The following is a 20,957-nucleotide window of genomic DNA, read 5'->3' on the forward strand; positions in this document are numbered from 1 at the left end:
ACCTTTTGCATGGGGTAGCTGAAGTTAGAAATTCCTAGCAGGATGTGTGTCCAAGAAAGATGACTATGTGTGGTGGAAAGTTTCCTGAGGCTGTGAGACAAGTGACCAGTGGTGACCATCTCCTAAGGGAAGAATGAGGGTGCCTGAACAAGGCCATGACAGACAGGAGGTGGTGAGCATTTAGAGAGAACCTTTGGGAGGCTTCCCCGGGACTGCTGCCCCTGAGCTTGGACAGAGGATGGGACTCAGTGGCAGAGCACAGAGTAGCATGGTGCCTTCGCCAGGTGCTGGCCTGCAGCTGACCTTGTTTTGGCATTTCCTGTTTGCTTTTCCTAACTCCTCTGCACACCTGGGTGGTCTCATGAAAGAATCTGCTGTGCCAAAGGCACGTATGGCTGAGCCAGCCCTTGAGTGCAAATATTTGGTATTTGACTCCAGTAAGCCATGCTACTCTCCTCCCAGGGACTTGGTCCAGGTAGAGTGCAGCCCCTCTACCTCCAGCTGTACATGCTCTGGTCCTGCCTGAATTGGTTTTTCTATAGAACATTGTAGGGACAGAGAATTGACCTTTCTTTCAATGGGTAGCTCTGTAATACCTCGGGGCATACAGCCCTAAAAAGCCTGGCCCAGATCCTAGGGGCTGAGGCAGCCATGACTGTGCTGCTGAAACCAGGGAGAGGCTGTGGACATGTGCCCAGATGAGCAGTGGAATTGGAGATGAATGGTAAGTTCTGATCTTTGCTCAGTCTTCTGACTCACAAGCTTTAGAAACCAGATATGACCCCTGTGTCCCTTTGAAAGTCTTTAACAAGGAGCCTTGGGAAAGGGGAGGAGAGATATTGGTGGACACCTTAGGTAGTCCCCACCTTCTATGTACTAGATCTCTCCTGGACTCTGGCCACTGGGGGCACCCCTGGACAAGCCTTCAGCTTGCCACATTGAAATTAGGAGCCTTCTTAGGTTCTTCCTTAGGTTGCCCCTTCCCATTTCTTGTTGTCTCTACTTCATTTAAAATGAAAATACATGCAGAGCTTAGGACAGTCTTGGTGCACAGGGTTACTAACGTGTGCATTTCACAGGGGAGTAAATCAGGGCTACCACATTGCACCTCTCCAAGGATTCAGAACACATTGTATTTTATTGTCATTAAGATAAATCTAAGGGTGTTACATGGCTTGTTCAACATCACTCAGCAAGTGAGTACAAGTGGAGATTTAATTCACCTGTTCAGTGAACATTTATTTAGTGTGTGTTATACTCATGCACTGTTATAGACACTGGGTGTCTAGCAGTGAGCAAAGCTGGTCTGGGTTCTGTTGAATTCAAAGCTCTTGCTGATCCCATTAAGCTACCAGCTTAAGCTGCACCTGCAGCAGATGAGAGTCCTATCATATGAGGATGAGTGAAAGAGGAGCCTAGAGCATATCTTCAGGGTGGCTAAATAAACCAGCTAGTCCCCCTCCAGCTCTCTCCTCACTTAAGTTTGAGTTTCTAGGATCCCATGAAAACTGTGAGCCCTTTCCTGGCTGTTTTTTGTCTGCCTTTGACTGTTCCCTCTGGTTACTCTGACCAGCATCTAGGTCTTTGGCTTGGCAGCAGGGTCTCTCCTGTACCATAATTTTGGCCTTGAACTCCCTTTTGCTTCTCAAATTTACCTTCATCTGAAATATTTTTGGTTTCTGTCACTTGTGCTATAGTGTTCTTAGCATGCCAGAATGCTGGGATCCTGACCACGTGGGCATGAGGTTTCACTCTTGACAGTATCTGCTCTGCATGTCTTCCCTTTGCTGATGAATTCTGCTGTGTCTAACCTGAACTTGGAGGATGGAGGCCAGGACTCCTTCAGGCTAAGGCTCCTTCTCTGCCCTTTAGCCTATAGCACCAGCCTGAGCTTTTGCTCCTTTGTGACCATGGGGTGTGTCCATGTAGCTGTGAGACTACTTCCTTCCAAACTTCTCCTCCTGGCAGAGCAAGCCCTGACACCATATATTCACCCACCTGCTTAGTAGAATCAGAAGAGGGCCTCAAGCATAGACTGCCTTTGAACCATTTGATTTGGATCTTTTCCCACAAAAGTCCCTTCTCCACAAGTAAACTGTGAGCATAGGGTCTTCCTTGCCCTCTGCATCCCCACCTGTGAATGAATAGTCAGTCAATTCTGTTTTCAAAGTAGATCACCTACATGAGGATGCTGAGGTTGGGGAGCAGAAGGTGGATTCATAGATTATAATTGGAAGGTTAACTTCCTCCCAAGGGAGGAAGAGGTAATTGAAACAGGTTCTTATCAGGAAAAGGGGCAAGAATGAATAGAGTAGGTGGAAACAGCTTCAAGGGAGGATCAGAAGATGTTTTTAGTAGGCTATAAATGAGGAGGAAATGAAGTAAGCTCTCTCCCAAGTGGGAAGCAGGGAATTTCTTTTTCTTGCTGTTTTTTTTTTTTTGTATTTTTTCTTTTTTGTGAAATCCAGGTAGCATGAGATCCACTCATTTATCTACCAATCCATTTATCCATCCACCTACCCTACTACTACTACTACTACTACTACTACTTCTACTTCTACTTCTTCTTCTACTACTACTACTACTACTACTACTACTACTACACACACACACACACACACACATTCAGTCAGCTGGACAGCCATCTACTTATCCATTTATCCATTCATTCATCTTTCAATCATTCCATCCATCCACCCATCTATCCATCCATCTATGCACCCACCCACACATCCATCCATGCATCCATCCATTTGTCAACCGTGCATCCATTCATCCATCCTCCTATCCACCCATCTATTTATCTTTCCATCTATCTATGCGTTTACTGTGCATCCATCCATCAAATATTTATTAAGCACCAGTCATGTGTCTTGGTTGGTAATGGATTCCAGAGATAAGCACTTAAAGAGCTGAGTTTGGTGAGGTAAACACATTTATGTACTGACAGTGTGTAGTATATCATGGAAGAGGATGTATCCGGGGTGATATGAGGTCAGTGTAAAGCCTCTCCACACTTGGAAAAGAGCACTGCTTAAACCTGTCCCTTTGAACTGGAATGCATTCCCCCTTTCAAGCAGACATGCTTGTGGGAGGACTGAGGGCTTTCTTTGGCCTTTCTGAGTCATGTTCTGCTTTTCCTTTTCATTGTAGGCCTCTCTGCATTCATGTATTATTTGTTGAGTACCTTAATTCATAGTGAATAGAAGTGCTGGAGGGGAAAAAAGAAAATTTGATGGGTGCTTGTCTGGGCCAGAGCTGAGACAGTACTGTAGCTCTACCTGATATGTGAGTGCGTAAAAAGATGGTGTGTGGGTCAAATTGTCCCTACTGATTAAATAACATCAGTTATGAATGGGTGACTGGGAAGTTCCATGAATGTCTTCAGAAGATAAATCTTCACATTATCAAGGACTCTCAGCTTTGAGTTATCCTTTTGGGGAAAAAAATCAAGCCAACCCTTGAGTAGCTTATATTCTCTTATAACAACATTTCTGTTATGAGTTTATTCCAGAAGGAGTAAAACATGTCAAAACAATTTACAGTAGTAGGGACTCCTGAGGAATAGGGAGCTGGCAGAAATAGGGAGTGGGTTCGTCTTGCTTATTGGAAATGCTCTCTCAGGCCTCAAGGGGCTTGGTTCTTTTATGGTGTTCCCTGTGATAGAGGGGGCAAATTCCAGATAGAGGGAACGACTCTTCTCTCTGCTGTCAGGTATGTGTGCTGCAGGCCCCTGAAGAGGCACTGGCACACTGCTTTCCCTTGGCTTGGGACACTTGTTTTAGTCAGCAGTGGTCAATCATTCAGGCACATCTCTGTCACCTTTGGAACCTGTGTCTCTCCGCCACTCACTTCTCACTTCTACAGCATAAAGAGCACTAGGCATTGGGCTTGTGGTAGTCACAGAAAAGATTCAGGCAAGGAGAACAGGCCTCTTTGGTGATGGCCATTGCATGGGGACACCTGAAGGGGAAGTGGTCAGCTCCACTAGGATGTGTTAAGGTAGAAATGACCCTTGAGAATTCACATGAGCTGCTGGTCAGTCATGAGAGAGCAGATGGTTTTTGATGCCCTGCACCTCTCTCCCTTGGTTCACCTCTGATGTCAGCTTCAGTTGCAGAGGAGGGTTCCCACCAGCCAAGTTCCTGTCTCCTGAGCTGCTCCTGGGGTGCCCAGACTAAGATGGATAAGAAAGAAATTAGAGAACAATGTATGGGGTGCAGGGTCATAGAAGCAAGAGAAGGTGAGGTTGGGGGATAGCAGGGGCTCTTCCTGCAGCCTGAGGAACCTACGTGATCTTCTCAGGTATCTTGTGAAGTCAACATGGTCTCCTATTTCTATCCAGTGATGTTTTTTTGAAATATTTTTAGCTCGCTACTTGCTGCTGAGTGTTCAGAGAGTGGTCCCCTTGACTCACTTTGGCTGAATGTTGTTTGTGGCAACAGTTATCAGGAAGGGGCCCTAAGCCTGGCTAAGGGTGGATGCTACCTCTCTTTTACCCCCTTCCTTCCTCCTCCACTCCTTTGCTTTGGTGACCTCTTAGAGGATTGGGGTGATATGAGGAGGACATTTGAGAACAGGGCTGCCTTCCTCTCTAAGGGGCCCTAGAAGGTCCTTGAGAGGATGGCTACTGAGTTTCCTGCTCATCCAGATTGGGGTCTTTTTAATTGAAAGAGGGTGAGCCAAACTTGTTGGCCTTCTACACAACAATACCTCTGCTCACATTATCATTCAACTTCTCACTTGTGGCTTTGTTCTTGAGTGCTTGGAGATGGGGCTAGGTCTTCACTATGGTCTGGCTGTATTCATTGAATACAGCTGGTCAGCGGGGTTACAGTTGCAAATCCCAAATGGGTTTCCTCACATGGCAGTTGGTCTGTTGCAGAGTTGGCAACAGAATTTCCACCACCTGTTACTATATTTCTTGTTGCTATGAGATCACTCAGGCCACCATTCACCCTAGGCTTATCAGTGACTGAGTGGTCTTTCCCTTGGCCCAGGTCTGGTCACCAGCTTTTTGTACACAGACCCATTAGTTTTATCTTTCTCTCTAAAGATGCCTGTGTTGCTTTTTCTTAGCATGTCCCATGAGGCTCTGCAGGCTGTAGCTCTGCCTCCCTCTTGATCTTGCCCAGGCTCCATTACACTGTTGACACAATCATATTGAACTGTTTTCAGTTTTTCTGACCCAGGATTCAGCCAACTGTGATCCATGGCGGTGAATCCACCACAGTCTCTGTTTTGGTAAATGTTGTATTAACTCATGACTGCACCCATTTGTTTTTATATTATCTATGGTTGCTTTCAGGGTACAATGGAAGGGTTGAGTAGGGCCCTCAAAGCCTAAAATCTTTGCTATCTTGTCCTTTACAGAGAACTCCAGTGGAGCCTGTCCTTAACTGGCCCTGTTCCTTTATACCTTCGTGTTTTTGCAAATGTCCTATTAAACCTTCTAAGCTTTCTGCCCATTCTTCCTTCCATATTTGCTACCCTGCAGGTCACTTGACTGCTTGCAGGTGTCAATCATTGTGCTGGTCACACTGAGTCTCCTTGTTGATGTACACATCAACCTCCAACTCTCATCCCTAGAGCAAGACTAGGTCTTATCCTGCTTGGAACTCTAGCACCTGGCTGGGCTATCAAATGAATTCCAGGAAGCCAGAGGCTCATGGCATAGATATTGGGCAGCACACATTAGTGTTGCGTCTGAACCATTCCAATTTTCTGCCGGTTTCTCCCTAGAAGAGCTCTCTAGAAATGCACCAATGGAGAGTTTCATTGCCCTTATCTTTGCAGATCTCCAACCTCTACCTGTACGACAGCGTTCTGATGCTGGCCAATGCCTTCCATAGGAAGTTGGAGGACCGGAAGTGGCACAGTATGGCAAGCCTCAACTGCATACGGAAATCAACCAAGCCATGGAATGGAGGGAGGTCCATGCTGGACACAATCAAAAAGGTATGTGAGGGGCACACCCTCCTGGGTGGCCCAAGGCTGAAGACAGGTATCTTTTTGCAGCCCCCCCCCCCGCCCATTCAGCAGCTGACCTGAAGCTGGGTTCTTTGCATGGCTGTCCCTCTGTCACTTGTGCAGGTTTCTCTTTATTATTCTTTTTGTCACAGCATTTGAAAGATGGGTGATCTGTAGTCCAGGGCTATGTTGCTATTATTGTCTCCATTATAATATAAGGAGATTGGACTTTATAAATGTTAAATAAATTACCCAAGGTCACAAGCAAGTAAAATATGGAGATAGTTGCCTATCTATATCTGTCTGGTATCCCTCCCTGCAGGCTGCCACTCTCTACAAGAGAGGTGGTCTCAGTGGGCACTGCCATGTGCTGATCAGCTAGGATCTCAGGGTGTGTGTGTGTGTGTGTGTGTGGGGTATACACACATGTGCACATGTGTACTTTGAACATGTGGTGTGTACCATGTGTTGAGGACTGGCGCCATGTCAGAAGGCCAGATTTGAAGTGAATTGGGTATTCCATGGAACACTTGTTGTAGCAAATTGGCTTTGAGGCTTTAAACAAGGATGTAGGGAAATCTATAGTATTAGAAGTTTTAGTCACAACAAATTACACATAGTTTCAATAGCAGTGGCATGTTCTCATGTTGTTTGAATTTACTGTAGCCCAGAACAGAATGTAGCCCCTCGTGGGCCAGCTCAGCCTCTGGGCCTCTTCCGGTTCCATGAGAGATAAGGCTGGGTGAGATCCTTACCCTAGGTTTGAAGAGAGAAGGGAAATCACCACAGCTCACTCAGTACCGGGCTGCCTGCTGCCCCTATGGAGCCCGCTGAGCCCTGGAGAGCCACATGGGGCTGGCAGGTGCACCACAGTCAATTGGTGCCTCTCGCTGTGCTTTGTGCACATTGTCTCCTTCAGTTCTTGTGGGCTTTGTGATGTGGATCTGATTAATTTCAGACTGAAGCTGGGAGGCAATGATTCATTCAAGGTGGCAAATCAGCAAAGCCAGGATTCAAGAAATGATCATCCTTGCTGCCCCTTCAGGTTATGGCCATATGTCAGATAGGGCTCTTATTGACTTTTGACTTTCCTCTTGGGTATGGCTAAGAGAAGCCCTTGGAGCAGGGACTGGAGAAGACTAAGTCTCAGTAGGGTGGAGATAAAAGCCACCTGTCTTTAATCTCACAGCTGGTACAGTGCCAGACACATAGCAGGAACCATAAACATATTGACTCTGTGAATGTCAGGTACAAGCCTTAGGGATTTCCCCTGCAAGAAAATGGCCTATTGATCTTGTTCTGAGACCCTAGAACTACCATTGGCTAGTGACTAAGTCCTTGTTACAGCCCATCTACAACCTCCTCAAGACCCTGATTGCTGTCTTCTTGGTGACCACTTCATTCTTAGTGATTCCATCTTTTACCCTGACCACCCCAACTTTTCAATGGCCTTTCCTCCTCTCCTGCAGGGTCACATCACTGGACTCACGGGAGTGATGGAATTTCGGGAGGATAGCTCCAATCCCTATGTCCAGTTTGAAATCCTTGGCACAACCTATAGTGAGACCTTTGGCAAAGACATGCGCAAGGTAAGCTTCAGAGTCCCTGCCTTCCAATCCTTCCTTCTGTGGAACCACGGAAGACAGCAAGAGTCTTGGGCCCCTGTGTTCCCAGCAAGTATTAGGGGGCATTGAAGGCTCCTCTAACTCTCTCTGCTGCTGCTGTTGATGTTGGTGTTGGTGTTGATGGGGCATGCACGGGGATAGACACAGGCAGATTTCCAGACAGGAAGTGCGTCTAGTACAGACTAAGTTCAGCAGGGGCCCCTGGGAACAACAGAGCATTCTGCAGATCCAAGAGTAAGACAAGGCCATGAACAAAACAATGATATATGAGGAGGATGATGAGTGGGGAGTGCTGGAGCCCAGTGGAAAGGGAAGGACAGATGAGTCGAGTGACTCAGAGTAAGGTTGGCCTTTCTATTTGATGCTGATGCAGGTGGCAGGCCTGGGGGGTGGATCTTTCCAGTGACACTCTGCCATTTTCCCCCTTTTGGGGGGGAAAAGTGGACAGTTTTTCAGGATTAAAGAGAGGCAAGATGGACTTTCACCTGAATGGGGATCTTCAAAGTTAAGGGGGACTATGAGGCCAAGAGTCTTACAGGGGTTGGGATCAAGAGGTCCGTAGGATGAGTAATAGGTTGGAAGAATTATCTGAATGATGGATCTTAGATCTGTCACTGTGAGTCAGCATGGAGCTAATGATGGGAGTGCAGATAGAAGGACAGTGACTGCTGCTCAGGCCTGGCTGACCCAGCTGGTTTGGAGGCATTCACAGAAATGGTCTATACAGCTTGTTAGAGTTGAAGATGGGAGTGCTCAGGGACCACAGGGGCTCATTCTTTTGGGGAAAAAGTTAAAGTGTTCACTGATTGCATATACTCAGGCACAGGTTTGTGTAATCACACATAAGCACAAATGCACACATGCATTTCAATATACTTCAGAGGAAGATGTCTCCACTAATGATGTACTCAGGAGATGAAGGACAATCTTGCAGGTAATGAGTCCTAAGAAGGGATTGGATAGCCCTTCAGCAAATAGCCTTCTAGCCTAGCCTCCAACATTGGCTAGGAGCAGTGGAGAGGCAGACAAATGTTAAGTGGTATTGGGGCACTGAGAATCTGGGTAGAGGACTTTTTTGGTTTTACTCCTGGAGGGCCATGGTAGAAGGAGGCATGTGTGGGGTTGTAGAGGGGACAAGAGCTGGAAATCAAGAAGGGGGAAGTGACAGTATGTGTAAGATGACTGGATGCCCAGGGAGAGGTATAATGGCCTAGGATCCCTGTCTGATGGGGGAGAATGGAGGACTTTCAGCCCGTCATGTGACAGTCTCTGGGTGGGTCATATAAATTCTAGGTGGTTCAATAATTTTGTGATGCAGTGGCTAATGACATTTTAGAAGCGTGGTTTGTGGTGCCATCCAGGGAATTGATGGCTACCCTGGGGCACTCTATAGGGCCAGAGTGTGACCTGAAATGTTAAAGAAATTGAGGTTGGCCTATAAAGACTGTTGGGGATGCCCAAAGCTGTGAGGCTTGATTGGGGGCTGAGAATGTATGGTCAACATTGTTTTGAGTCATGACTACAAGAAAAATTGGCTTGTGTTTGGATTCCCACTCAATTAGAGGAAATTGGGACAGGGGAGCACATTCAGTCCCCCCAGTGTGATCTTTTACTACAGAGTGTGACTGCCTGCCAAAATGACCATTCATATCAACCACAGAACTTGGGTACTTGCCTTCCTTCCTGAAGGTTCCTCTGAGGCTAGTGGCAATCAGGCCCTCCTGCTAGCTCCTTTGCTAGCACCCACCTCACTTCTTCCAGCTCAGCTCTATCACCAAGGTTCCTACAGTGGGCAGAATGTTGGGTGTGGGGATCCCTGCATCTTCTTAGGCAGGTCCATGCCCTGCATCCTGCAGACCACTCCAGGTGCCTCAGGGAAAGGGAGGCACTCTGTCCTCCACTTCCTGTTTCAGGTGTCTAGGCCTTCCATGTTGCCAAGGCAACACTCTTCAAAAGTCTGAAGCCAATGGGAGCTAGAATCTCTCAGTATAAGGAGTTTCTGAGCAGGCAGCCTGGATGTAATTGAGTTGGAAAGGAAGCTGATTTTCAAGTGGGCATTATTTTAAAATGTATCTTTTTGTCATTTTAAAATCTGCCCTTAATAACTGCATATCCCAGTTGTTATCTGTCTGCCTAGCAGCTTATCACTGGTAAGGAGAAGTTATCTAGAAGGCAAGGAATGGGACTTATCACAACAGACATTTGTTATTTGGTTCCAGGGTGCATTAAAGCAAGATCTGAAGAATTTTGGGATAAAGCAAGGAGAGGGGATTGGGACAGGGAGTCACAGGTACAGGGCTGCATTTGAAGGCAGGGCTGAGCTTTGGTTCCCTGGTAGAAGATGCTGGGAAATCAGGGTGATTTAAGGAATAAAATAAAGGGAATTCACAGGAGAGAAAATAATCAAGGGTGCATGGCAGACTTGAGGGTACAGTTAGGATCCTGAGACACACAAAAGCAATACAAAGATCAGCTATTTGAGGAGCACCCCCCCACCCCCTCCCTAGGTAGCAGTTCTCTGACCACACACCATACAGAGCTGCTAGGGAAACCAGCCAGCAGCTGGATGCTGTTGTGCCGGGCAGGGTCAGGGGTTCTCTGCAAACATGATAGACATCATATATATTTAAATCAAGAGGCAACTATTGCAGGCAAAACCAAACAAAATACCCTGTAGTTTCTTGAAGATTGAAACTGAAAGAGCCAGTTTAAATAAGGGAGCAAGTGGATATTTTTCTTAAACTAAATACCCTGGAAGGAAATATCAGGGAGGGTGAGTCACAGAGACATTTTAGATTAAGTGGTATCAAGAGACCATGGATTACTCAGCTCCTGCATAGAAAGGAACAAGTGGGTGATCGCCTTTCGCTGCAGGGTGCTGGACAAATACTAATTAAATTATCTCATCCAGGAAGTGCGTTCTTGTTGAGGGAGCACTGGATGACAAAATCAAAGGTCTATGTTGCCAGCTTGCTGTGTAACTCCTGGCAAAATATTAATGGTCTGTGTGTTGTACTTGGAGCTGTCTGGCCTGGGTCTGCCACCAGGGGCAGTGTTTGCTGGGAAGTCAGCACCAGTCCCCACTGGAGTGGGCTGACCTGTTTTGAGGGGGTCCATGCTTCATCCCACTGGGGACATGTTTTTTCAGGTGTCTGAACTGTAACAGAACTCTGCATACTTCTACTTGGTTTGTTTCTTTTTGCTAGGACAGGAATTTCCAAAGGAAGTTCCCATGAACTTGTGCATACAAATGTCCTTAGTGCATGACATGATCTGTTGGAGGCCACCTGTAGTAAAATTACCCAAGGTGGAGGAATATGGGAAGCTGTTTGGTGTAGGACAAGAGGGGCGCAGCAGGAACTGTTAATATCTACCGTGTACAAAGGGGCATTATTCATACATTGTCTCATCAGCTCTGCGACTCTTGTGTCACTCCTGGCTCCGCTTCTCCTGGGTTTTTGCAGCCCCTTTCCTTCTCTGAACATTTTTTCAAATTGAAGGTGCAGGTGATGTGAATTTCCTTGTGGGGTAGAAGAGTTGGTTGGTAGAATTACCCCACACAGCACTTGGCAGGGAGAATACTCCTGTGACATGGGGTATCAGTGTTGTGCTCCTTCTCTGAGATATCTACCCTAGACCCTATTAGAGCAGAGAGGCATGGGTCTCCTCTCACAATGTCCTGGATGGCAAATCCAAATCTCACCATGTGCCCAAACCAGAGGCCAGAGATGGGAGGGCCTCTTGTACAGCCCTGAGTGGTGCAGCTGGAGTCAGTAAGCTCTGTGCACCCAGGCACTACCCAGCTTTCCTTGTGTGCCTTAGGAGTAGATGGCCACTCTTTATAAAGACCAGGGCTGAGGGATTATCTAGAGAGCTTCACCTCTAGTGAGGTTTGTTTTCAGGGCTGTTTTGGTACTGGTGTGATCAATGAGGGAAGGAAAACAATTGTTTTTTTCCCCCATAAACATGCATGGACTGTGGACCAGTTATAGCCCTGGGGAAACATTTTTCCATGACCTGATTGCAGATTGGGCCTGCCCTTCTCTATTCTAATGACATCAGCATGGGGGGCTTAATTCCTTTCACTAACACAGGGTCCCTGGTGCAGCAAAACCCTGGGAAAATAGCCAACTGCCCGCAGGCCCTTCAAACCTTATTTCCCTTGGGTGGTATCTACCTGATTCACTGACTCAGTGAAGGGCAGTGAGTCTTCTTGGGAAGGAGGGTGGGGAAGTGGGTGGGAGCATCCAGAGAGCCTGTGGGTTTGCTTTATGCCTTTCATCTCAAGATTAAGGAGACCCTGGTGCTACACGAGAGTGTGTGGATGTTTTCTGCTCCTTTCTAGAGATGAGGATTGAATTATGGTAAGGAGAGACCAAGGAAGTATTTAGTCCAGTGGTGTTCAAGCTTTGCTTTAGCCCTATGAGGAAGTCTGTTCAAACAGGATCTTTACTGGAACCCAAATATATTGGACAGTCGTAGAAGCACACCTATGGTGATTTTAGTAGGTGGGGATTTGGGGCAGGGAACCCCGAGGCTTCCTTCACACTTGCCTCTGTCCCCAGCATCTTTGTGTTTTATTTTTTACACAGCTCCATTTGGGAAACTGAGGTCCAGAGACTTCAGAGACTTGATTCTGTAGCACCAACAACATATGATTATGCTGGTGCTGGAAGGCAGATCTTGAGAGAGAGAGAGAGAGCCTTTCTGAACTTGAGGCAATGAAGTATTGTGACTCCCTCCCCCTCCAGCCTACTTCCCACCATTATATAACCATTGATAATTTGTATTTTACCATTCATAAATTTTATCTCAAGTCTGTTGCACATTTATATCGGGGGTAGAATTTCTCTTGTCAACTCATAAAACCTCTCTTTCAGTCCCTGCTTTGAGCATGTTCTAGTTCCTTACCCCTGCAGGATGGCATGGAGCCTGCTGACCTGAGGTTCAATTGCTTGCCACTGACTCAGACTCCCTGTTCTATAAGTTACCCAGAGAAATGAGGGAAGCTTCATTCTTCCTCCCTGGTTTAAGATGCTTCTTCTATCTTTTCTGTCATGTTTGATTCTTTATAAAAGCTAGCCTTATTCAGAAATCAAATGCCCCACCTGATATCATGTTCCTGGCAGAGGGGCTCCTGGCTGCTGATTCATGGAGTAATAACTGATCATCAGGCAGTGATTGCCACACCATAGGACCCTTGGCCTATGGGCTTGCTTGGACATCATTAACATTCTTGCCTGTTTCTGCTACACTGTGTTACAAATTGTCCCACATTCTCAGAGTTCAGAAGTTCCAAGTAGTGAGGCCACACTGAAAAGGGACATACAATACTGTATGTATATATGGGACTACATGACCAATAGGATTCTGCAACCTGTATACTCAGAAAAATGAGAAATTATATCCCATCTATGTATGATATATCAAAGTGCATAAATGCATTCTACTGTCACGTATAACTAATTAAAACAAATAAAAAATTAAAAACAAAAAGAAAAGAAAAAGGACATAGGAGGCAAGCTAGTTCTTTTGATAAAGTAAAAGCTGCCTTTACGTGGTGGCTCCAGCAGTGGGTGCCAGGAGCCTTGAAGTGCGCACAGTAATGAGGAAGGGGCTTTGGGTGGAGATGGACCTGGGAGGACCCAGCCTGAGCTTTGTGCTGTGTCTCTACTAAGACTCTGTCACAGAGACTCCCGGCTGTGCAGAGTGAGTCACAGAAGAGAAATAAACTTCAGTCTCTTCATGGATTAACATTCTTGCAGCGTATTTCCCAAGTAAAATGTCAACCGTTCTGAACCCTTGTGCAAGAACTGCTTCTGACAGAGCTGAGAACCAAAACAAACACTGCTGCTTCATCTGAGTAAAGGCATAAGGAAAAGATGCAATTAAGTATTTCATTTTAAGTAACATTTCATCAATACATGCTCATTTAGGGTAGAATGTTTAGAAAATACAGATAAATGAAATGAATATAAAAGTCAGCTATAAACTCTAAACCCAGAAATAAATACTGTTTGCACTTCTAGTGCATTTTCTTTATGTTTTCTTTTCTCTCTTTCTGTACATGGAGATAGAGATAGTGATATGTGTATTTATCAAATTGCTATTTATTGTACACACATTTTATATCCCGACTTTCCCACTTAGTGCTATATTGAGAGTATTCACTCATTTCTTTATTCTTTACAACTATGATTTTTTAATGGAAGCACATTACTCAACTTACAGGGAATTCTCATTTATTTAATCTTCCTATATGATGAATGTTCATGCATTTTCAACGTATTATTATAGAATAGTGCCATAATGAACATCCAGAACACATACAATTTTAATTTACATCTATATTTATTTTTCTGTTACATTATTTACAGAAGTAGATTTACTAAACCAAAGGTAATAATTCTTTTGATGTATGTGATACATATTTTTAGATTGATTATAGAAAAGCTTAAGAATTTTACATCCACACATAGCATATGGAAGTCTATGCTACATCCTATGCTCAAAAACTGATTGATATATGAATAATGTTGCTAAATTTGCATTCTTATGAGATTGTACATTTAAAATATAACCATTGATAATTTGTATTTTACCATTCATAAATTTTATCTCAAGTCTGTTGCACATTTATATCGGGGGTAGAATTTCTCTTGTCAACTCATAAAACCTCTCTTTCAGAAGGGAATTGACAGTTACTTGTGTCAAATATTTTGTCCCATTAAACTGTTTGCCTTTGTGAAGAAAATATCTTCACAAAGAGACATTTAAAATTTTAAAATGTGGTTAAATACTTAGAGTTTTTTTCATTTGCAATATTTTTCCGTGTTTGTAATTTTTAGAAAGTCATATCCAATTTACAGAGTAGATACTATTTACCCACACTTTCTTCAAGTTATTTTTATGATTGGATTTTCTTTCAACAAGACCTGCCATCTACCTGGGATGGATTTGGGATGAACTGTGATGTGATGGCCTAGCTTTTACATTTTTTATGAAATGGCTCCTATAACACCTTTTATACCATAAACATTCCTTTCCCTGTTGACTTGAATGACACTTTTTATCCTATGCTATATTAAATTGTGAATATCTCCACATTGATTTTTTTAAAGAATTCTTAGTCTTTCTCTGTTTTTCCCTTCCAGCTTAAGTTTAATTCATTTATGTGTATTATTGAAATGTGCCTGTCTGCAGGTAACAAAACACAAACCGAGTAGATCAAACAATATGGAGGGTCTCACATTAGAAGAAGCCTGAAGCTAGGGCCACTTTAAGCTTGGCACATCAAAGATTCAGTGCTCAGATCAAAGATCTGGGTCCTTTCATGTTCGTATTTGGCCATTCTCAAGGCATAATATTAATTTTCCTTAGAGTGCTGTTTTTAAGTCCTTTGAGTATAAACTGAGGAGTGGGATAGTTGGGTCAAATGGTGATTCCATTCCAAGTTTTCTAAGGAATCTCCATAATGCTTTCCAGATTGATTGCACCAATTTGCAGCCCCATTGGCAATGGAAGAGTATACCTTTCCCCCCACATCCTTGCCAACACTTATTGTTGTTTGTATTCATGATAGCTGCCATTCTGATTGGAGTGAGATGAAATCTTAGGGTAGTTTTGATTTGTATTTCTCTAATTGCTAGAGATGACAAACATTTTTTTATATATTTATTGATCGATCATATATCTTCTGAGAAATGTCTGTTCAGTTCCTTAGCCCATTTATTGACTGGGTTATTTTTAAAAAATATTTATTTTTTAGTTGTAGTTGGACACAATACCTTTATTTATTTATTTTTATGTGATGCTGAGGATCGAACCCAGGGCCTCACACATGTTAGGCAAGTGCTCCATCACTGAGCCACACCCTCAGCTTGGGTTATTTGTTTAAGTGTTAAGTTTTTTTAGTTCTTTCTATGTCCTGGAGATTAATGCTCTATCTGACATGTGTGTGTGGTAAAAATTGCTCCCATTCTGTAGGGTCTCTATTCACCTCACTGATTGTTTCTTCTGCTGAGAAGAAGCTTTTTAGTTTGAAACCATCCCATTTATTGATTCTTGGTTTTATTTCTTGCACTTCATGGGTCTTGTTAAGGAAATAGGGGCCTAATCCGACATGATGAAGATTTGGGTCTACTTTTCCCTCAGTCAGGCACAGAGTCTCTTGTCTAATTCTTAGATCCTTGATCTACTTTGAGTTGAGTTTTGTGCATGGTGAGAGATAGAGGTTTAATTTCATTTTGCTACATATGGATTTCCAGTTTTCCCAGCACCATTTGTTGAAAAGGCTATCTTTTTTCCAATATATGTTTTTGGCACCTTTGTTTAGTATGAGATGTGAATTTGTCTATGTTTGCTCTATTCTGTACCATTGGTGTACAAGTCTATTTTGGTGCCAGTACCATGCTGTTTTTGTGTCTATTGCTCTGTAGTATAGTTTAAGGCCTGGTATTTGATTTATTTCCACAGGACTTAAAAATAGTATACTACAGTGATGCAGCCATGTCAATATTTATAGCAGCACAATTCACAAGAGCTAAATTGTGGAACCAACCTAGATGTCCTTCAATAGATGAATGGATAAAAAAATCTGTGGTATATATACACAATGGACTATTACTCAGCATTAAAAGAGAATAAAATCATGGCATTTGCTGGTAAATGGATGGTGTTTGAGAATATCATGCTAAGTGAAGTAAGTTAATCCCCAAAAAACAAAGGCTAAATGTTTTCTCTGATAAATGGATGCTGATCCATAATGGAGATGGAGGGCATGGGAGGAATGGAGGAACTTTGGATAGGACAAAGGGGAAGGAGTGGAGGAGAAGGGGCAGGGGGCAGAAAAGATGGTGGAATGAGATAGACACTATTACCCTAGGTATATGTATGAAGACATGAATGATGTGACTCTACTTTGTGTACAACCAGAGAAATGAAAAACTGTACTCTATTTGTGTACTATGAACTGAAATGCATTCTGCTGCCATGTATAACAAATTAGAACAAATAAATTAATTAATTTTAAAAAAGTTTCCTTAGAGTTGCTGGGCAGCTGTGCCAGTTCCACTTTTCATACCAGGAAGATGGCAGTATGTGGAAGATGATGGTTCCTTTCTTTGTGCCTCCTATTTATGAGTGAAGAACACTTTCCTATGAGTTGGCCCTGGCTTCTATTCTTAGGCCATATCATTTGGCTTTTCTGCAATTGCATTTGTGATTTTCCACCCAGAAACGTAGGTAACATTGAGGTAGTTTCTCAGATGTTTGTGTTCAGCTTGTGTAAGGCTAGTGTTCCTTCATGATGTGGACAATGGCTCACTCATCTTTTTATTTCTGTGGACAAAACACTTGAAAGTTGGGGTAAATTTGACTGTAATGAAATTGTCTAATTGTTGGTTTTGGATCAATTGCTTTGATATCTTAGAAATGTTTTCTCTTGATTTTCACATTTCATGTCATTTGGTATAATACATTTCACTGAAAATCTTGCCAAATTTATTACTTAAAGGCCTGTATAGTATTTGCAAATAACTTTAAAAAATTTGTTGAAATATTTCCCTTTTATTTTTATTATTGTGTATTTGTGTTGTCTCCCTTTATTTCCTGGTGAGATTTTTTAAAAAAGATTTTTGTCTCCCAAAATTCTAAATCAAATTTGTTTAATAATTTTTGTTGTATGTTGTTATTTTAATTAATTGATTTGTGTTCTTTCCTGGCTTTTTCAGTAGTACTTGTTTTATTGTCACTTTTAAAAGTTCTTATATGAGAGAATAGATCATTTATTTTTATCTTTTCTGGTTTGGGATGCTATATATTTTATTCTGCATAGAGTTGTGACTAAATCCTAGTTTTTTTTTTTTAATGTAACCTTTAGTGTAACACTCATATAGAAAAATGCCCATGTTTTGAATGAATCACAATGGATTTTCAAATAGTGAACACACCCTTGCAATCGACAGGTAGGTGAAAAAAAGGACATTACTTGCATCATCGAGGTCTCTCTTGCACCTTTTCTGGTCACTACACTCACCAATGGAACCACTTTTGCTGTCTATCACTCTTAATTAATTTTTTTTTATTTCTCATATATAAATTTATTTGGCTTTAAATATATTTAAGTTAGCTTACCATATGACAAATTATTTTTTTTTCATTTTTTTGTTCTTAAGTTGATATTAAAGGTATCAGATACTCTGTACTCTTTTGTAACTCAAATAATTATTGCTGTCACATGTAACGTTAGATCATTCATTCTTACTGTGTTTTAAAATGAAGGTTTTATTATTATTCAGGTATTGCGAGGCCAACAAATCAGGAGACAAATGCCATCATAAACATAGCTTGCTCCACAGTTCCCAAGAGGAGGAGGCACTTCACATCAATCAGGGCCACACGGGGGAGAACCAGTCTATCAGAAAACATGGGAAAACTATGTGCTTATCTTTCAAGATTGACTTGCCTATCTGTGGCTCTTTGCATTATAAACATACAAAATTTATATATAAATTTTATATTCTGCATTTATATTTGTATAAATTTTAAAATTATTTTTCTTTTTAAAATTTTTAATTTGTTCTAATTAGTTACACATGACAGTAAAATGCATTTTGAAACATTGTACACAAATGGAGCACAACTTCTCATTCTTCTAAATGGTACAGAGTCACACTCCTGGTGTGATCATACATGTATATAGTGTAATACTGCCCATCTCATTTCACTGTCTTTCCTATCCCTACACTCCCTCCCTCCCATCACTCCCCTCTAGATGTTCATTTTCTGCTAAAAATATCTTGGATTTTGATGGAGGTTGCATTGACTCTAGACCAATTTAGATACATTTACATCTTAGCAATATTGCATAATCTAATTCATGAAAATGGTATACCTCAGTTTACTTACAGCTTCCTTAATTTCTCTCAGGAAAGTTTTGTAACTTTCATTGTATAGCTTTGAATAATAACTTCTGTTTGATTTATTCCTAGATTGTGATACTTACCAGTATATTATATGTAGTAAATCTTCAAATTGATTTTTCCACTTTTTTATTGTACATATATAGACATTTAATTGGTTTTGTATATTTGTTTCTATTATGCTAATGTATTAACTTATTCTAATAGCACAATTCACAATAGCTAGACTGTGGAACCAACCCAGATGCCCTTCAACAGATGAATGGATTTAAAAAATGTGGCATTTATACACAATGGAATATTACTCAGCATTAAAAGCCTAAGAATTCTTTGTCCCTACATTTTAATAAAAGTTTTTCTCTTATTTTTGTCAAGTTTTATATATTCACATTTTACATGGAAGTTCAGGATCTATTATGAATTAATTATTATTTAATTTTTAAAGTTTGGGTTGAAGTTCTCCTGTGCCTATTGCCTAGAGATGTCGAATTGAATTGATTCACCATTATTTTGTTTTCAGTCCTTTGTCATAAATTATTTGGGAATGTTTGTGTGGGTTATTTCTGGGTTCTCTAGTCTGTTCCATTGATCAGTGTTCCTATCTCCTGACCAATACCATATTATCTTGATTACTGCAGCATTTAATATATTATTGGATCATATTTGCCAATACATTACTAGAACTTTTCCATTATAAGTCAAAAGATATCAAGCTATAGTTTTCCTTTATTGTATTGTATTTGTATGGATTTTGCATCAGGGTAACAATTCTTATCTCATAAAATATATTGAAAATTATTCCTTTATCTCCCATTTTGTAGAAGATATTGTATGAATGGTTTTGAATTCTTTAAATGTTTGATAGAATTCTCCAGTGAAAGCTTTACGGCCTGGAGATTTCTTTTGTAGAAGAAATTACGAATCCAATTTCTTTGAAGGTTATGGGACTATTCTGGTTGGTATTTTTGGCATGATTGAATTTTAGTTGTTTGTTGGCTTCAAGGAAATGATCCATTTCTTTAAACTCGTCAAGTGTGTGAGCATAAAGTTGTTTGTATTGTTTCCTACTTTTTTAAGTGACTATACTCTCTGAGTCTTTCCTGACATGATTTGTCTCTTCTCTGTATTATTTTTGTAAGAAAGCTAGAATTTTATCAATTTCACTGATGTTTTAGAAGAATCAGCTTTTTGTTTTACTCATTCTCTATTGTTTTTCCTATTTTAAATTTGAATAATTAATTTTTCTCTTCATTAATTTAAATTCTTGCTTGCTTTGAGTTTATTTTGCTCTATTTTTTCTGATTCATTTTTCCTAGTAGAATCTTTTTTAGCCATATTCCTCATATTTAAATATATTGTATTGAACATTTATTCAGTTCTAAGTATTTCTAAAAATTCCTTTGAGACTGCCTAAGTGATCCATAGATTATTTAAAGTGTGTTGTTAATTCCCACATTTTAGAGATTTTCATCTCCTCTTTGTATTATTGAATTCTAGTCATCTTCCATTGTGATGAGAGAACAGACTCTGTACAATATTAGTTCTTTTAAACTTGTTCAGTGTTTTATGGTCCAGAATATATTTTATCTTGATGTGTGTTCAGTGGGAAGAAAAAAAAAATTGTTTTCTTCTGACATTGGGTGGAATGTTCTCTATTTATCAGTTAGTTACTATTGATTGTGTTGTTCAGAGATTCCATACCCTTATTGAGGCTATTTCTTCTTTCAGAAGCTGGGATGAGGTTGTTAAAGTTCCCAACAATACTTATGCATTTGTCCTTTTTTGTGTTTTATCAATATTTGCTTTATTCATTTTGAGGATGAGGATCTATTTTTTTGATGCATACAGGTAGTATCATTTTATTTTCCTTGTGAATTGTTTCTCTTAACATTGTGTAATGTCCTCTTTTGAATATCTGGTGATTTTATTTATCTGATATTAATATAGTCACTCCTACTTTTTAAAAACAAAATGTTTTCATGATGTATCTTGTATTCTTTGACTTTAAGTCACCTTGGTCATTGCCTTGGAAGTGAGTTTCTTCTAAGAAATGTATGAGTTAGTCTTTTTAAAAATCCACTCTGCCAATTTCTGCATTCTCAATTGGTATATTTACATCATTAAAATTTGAAGTAATTATTGTTGTTTATCTTAAGTAAGTGCTAAATCATAATTGTGTTGTTTGTTTCCACTTATTTCATCCTGCTTTTTTATGTGTTACTTGCATATTTTAAGGATTCAACCTTGATTTATTTTTATTTTTTAGTATTTATTTTTGTATGGTCTTAATGATTTCCCTGGGAATTACAATATACATAACATGTATAATGTATATTAGTATCAATATTTTACCATTTGGAATGGATTGGAAATCTCACTTCTATTTAGTTTTCTTTGTTTTTCCTGCTTTTAGATATTATTGCTTTGCATATTAGGTAGG

The 20,957-nt window shown here is 41.1% G+C and overlaps 1 protein-coding gene across 1 annotated transcript in view; it reads left to right on the forward strand.

Moving 5' to 3' along the window:
• Grid1 (glutamate ionotropic receptor delta type subunit 1) overlaps positions 1 to 20,957 on the forward strand; it is a 711,129-nt gene that overhangs the window by 486,184 nt on the left and 203,988 nt on the right. The window contains exons 7-8 of the mRNA XM_027939978.2: positions 5,797 to 5,958; positions 7,440 to 7,559. Coding sequence (XP_027795779.1) covers positions 5,797 to 5,958; positions 7,440 to 7,559 — 282 coding nt within the window. The remainder of the gene's footprint in view (positions 1 to 5,796; positions 5,959 to 7,439; positions 7,560 to 20,957) is intronic.

Source organism: Marmota flaviventris, chromosome 4, assembly GCF_047511675.1.
Source record: "Marmota flaviventris isolate mMarFla1 chromosome 4, mMarFla1.hap1, whole genome shotgun sequence".
NCBI lineage: Eukaryota > Metazoa > Chordata > Mammalia > Rodentia > Sciuridae > Marmota > Marmota flaviventris.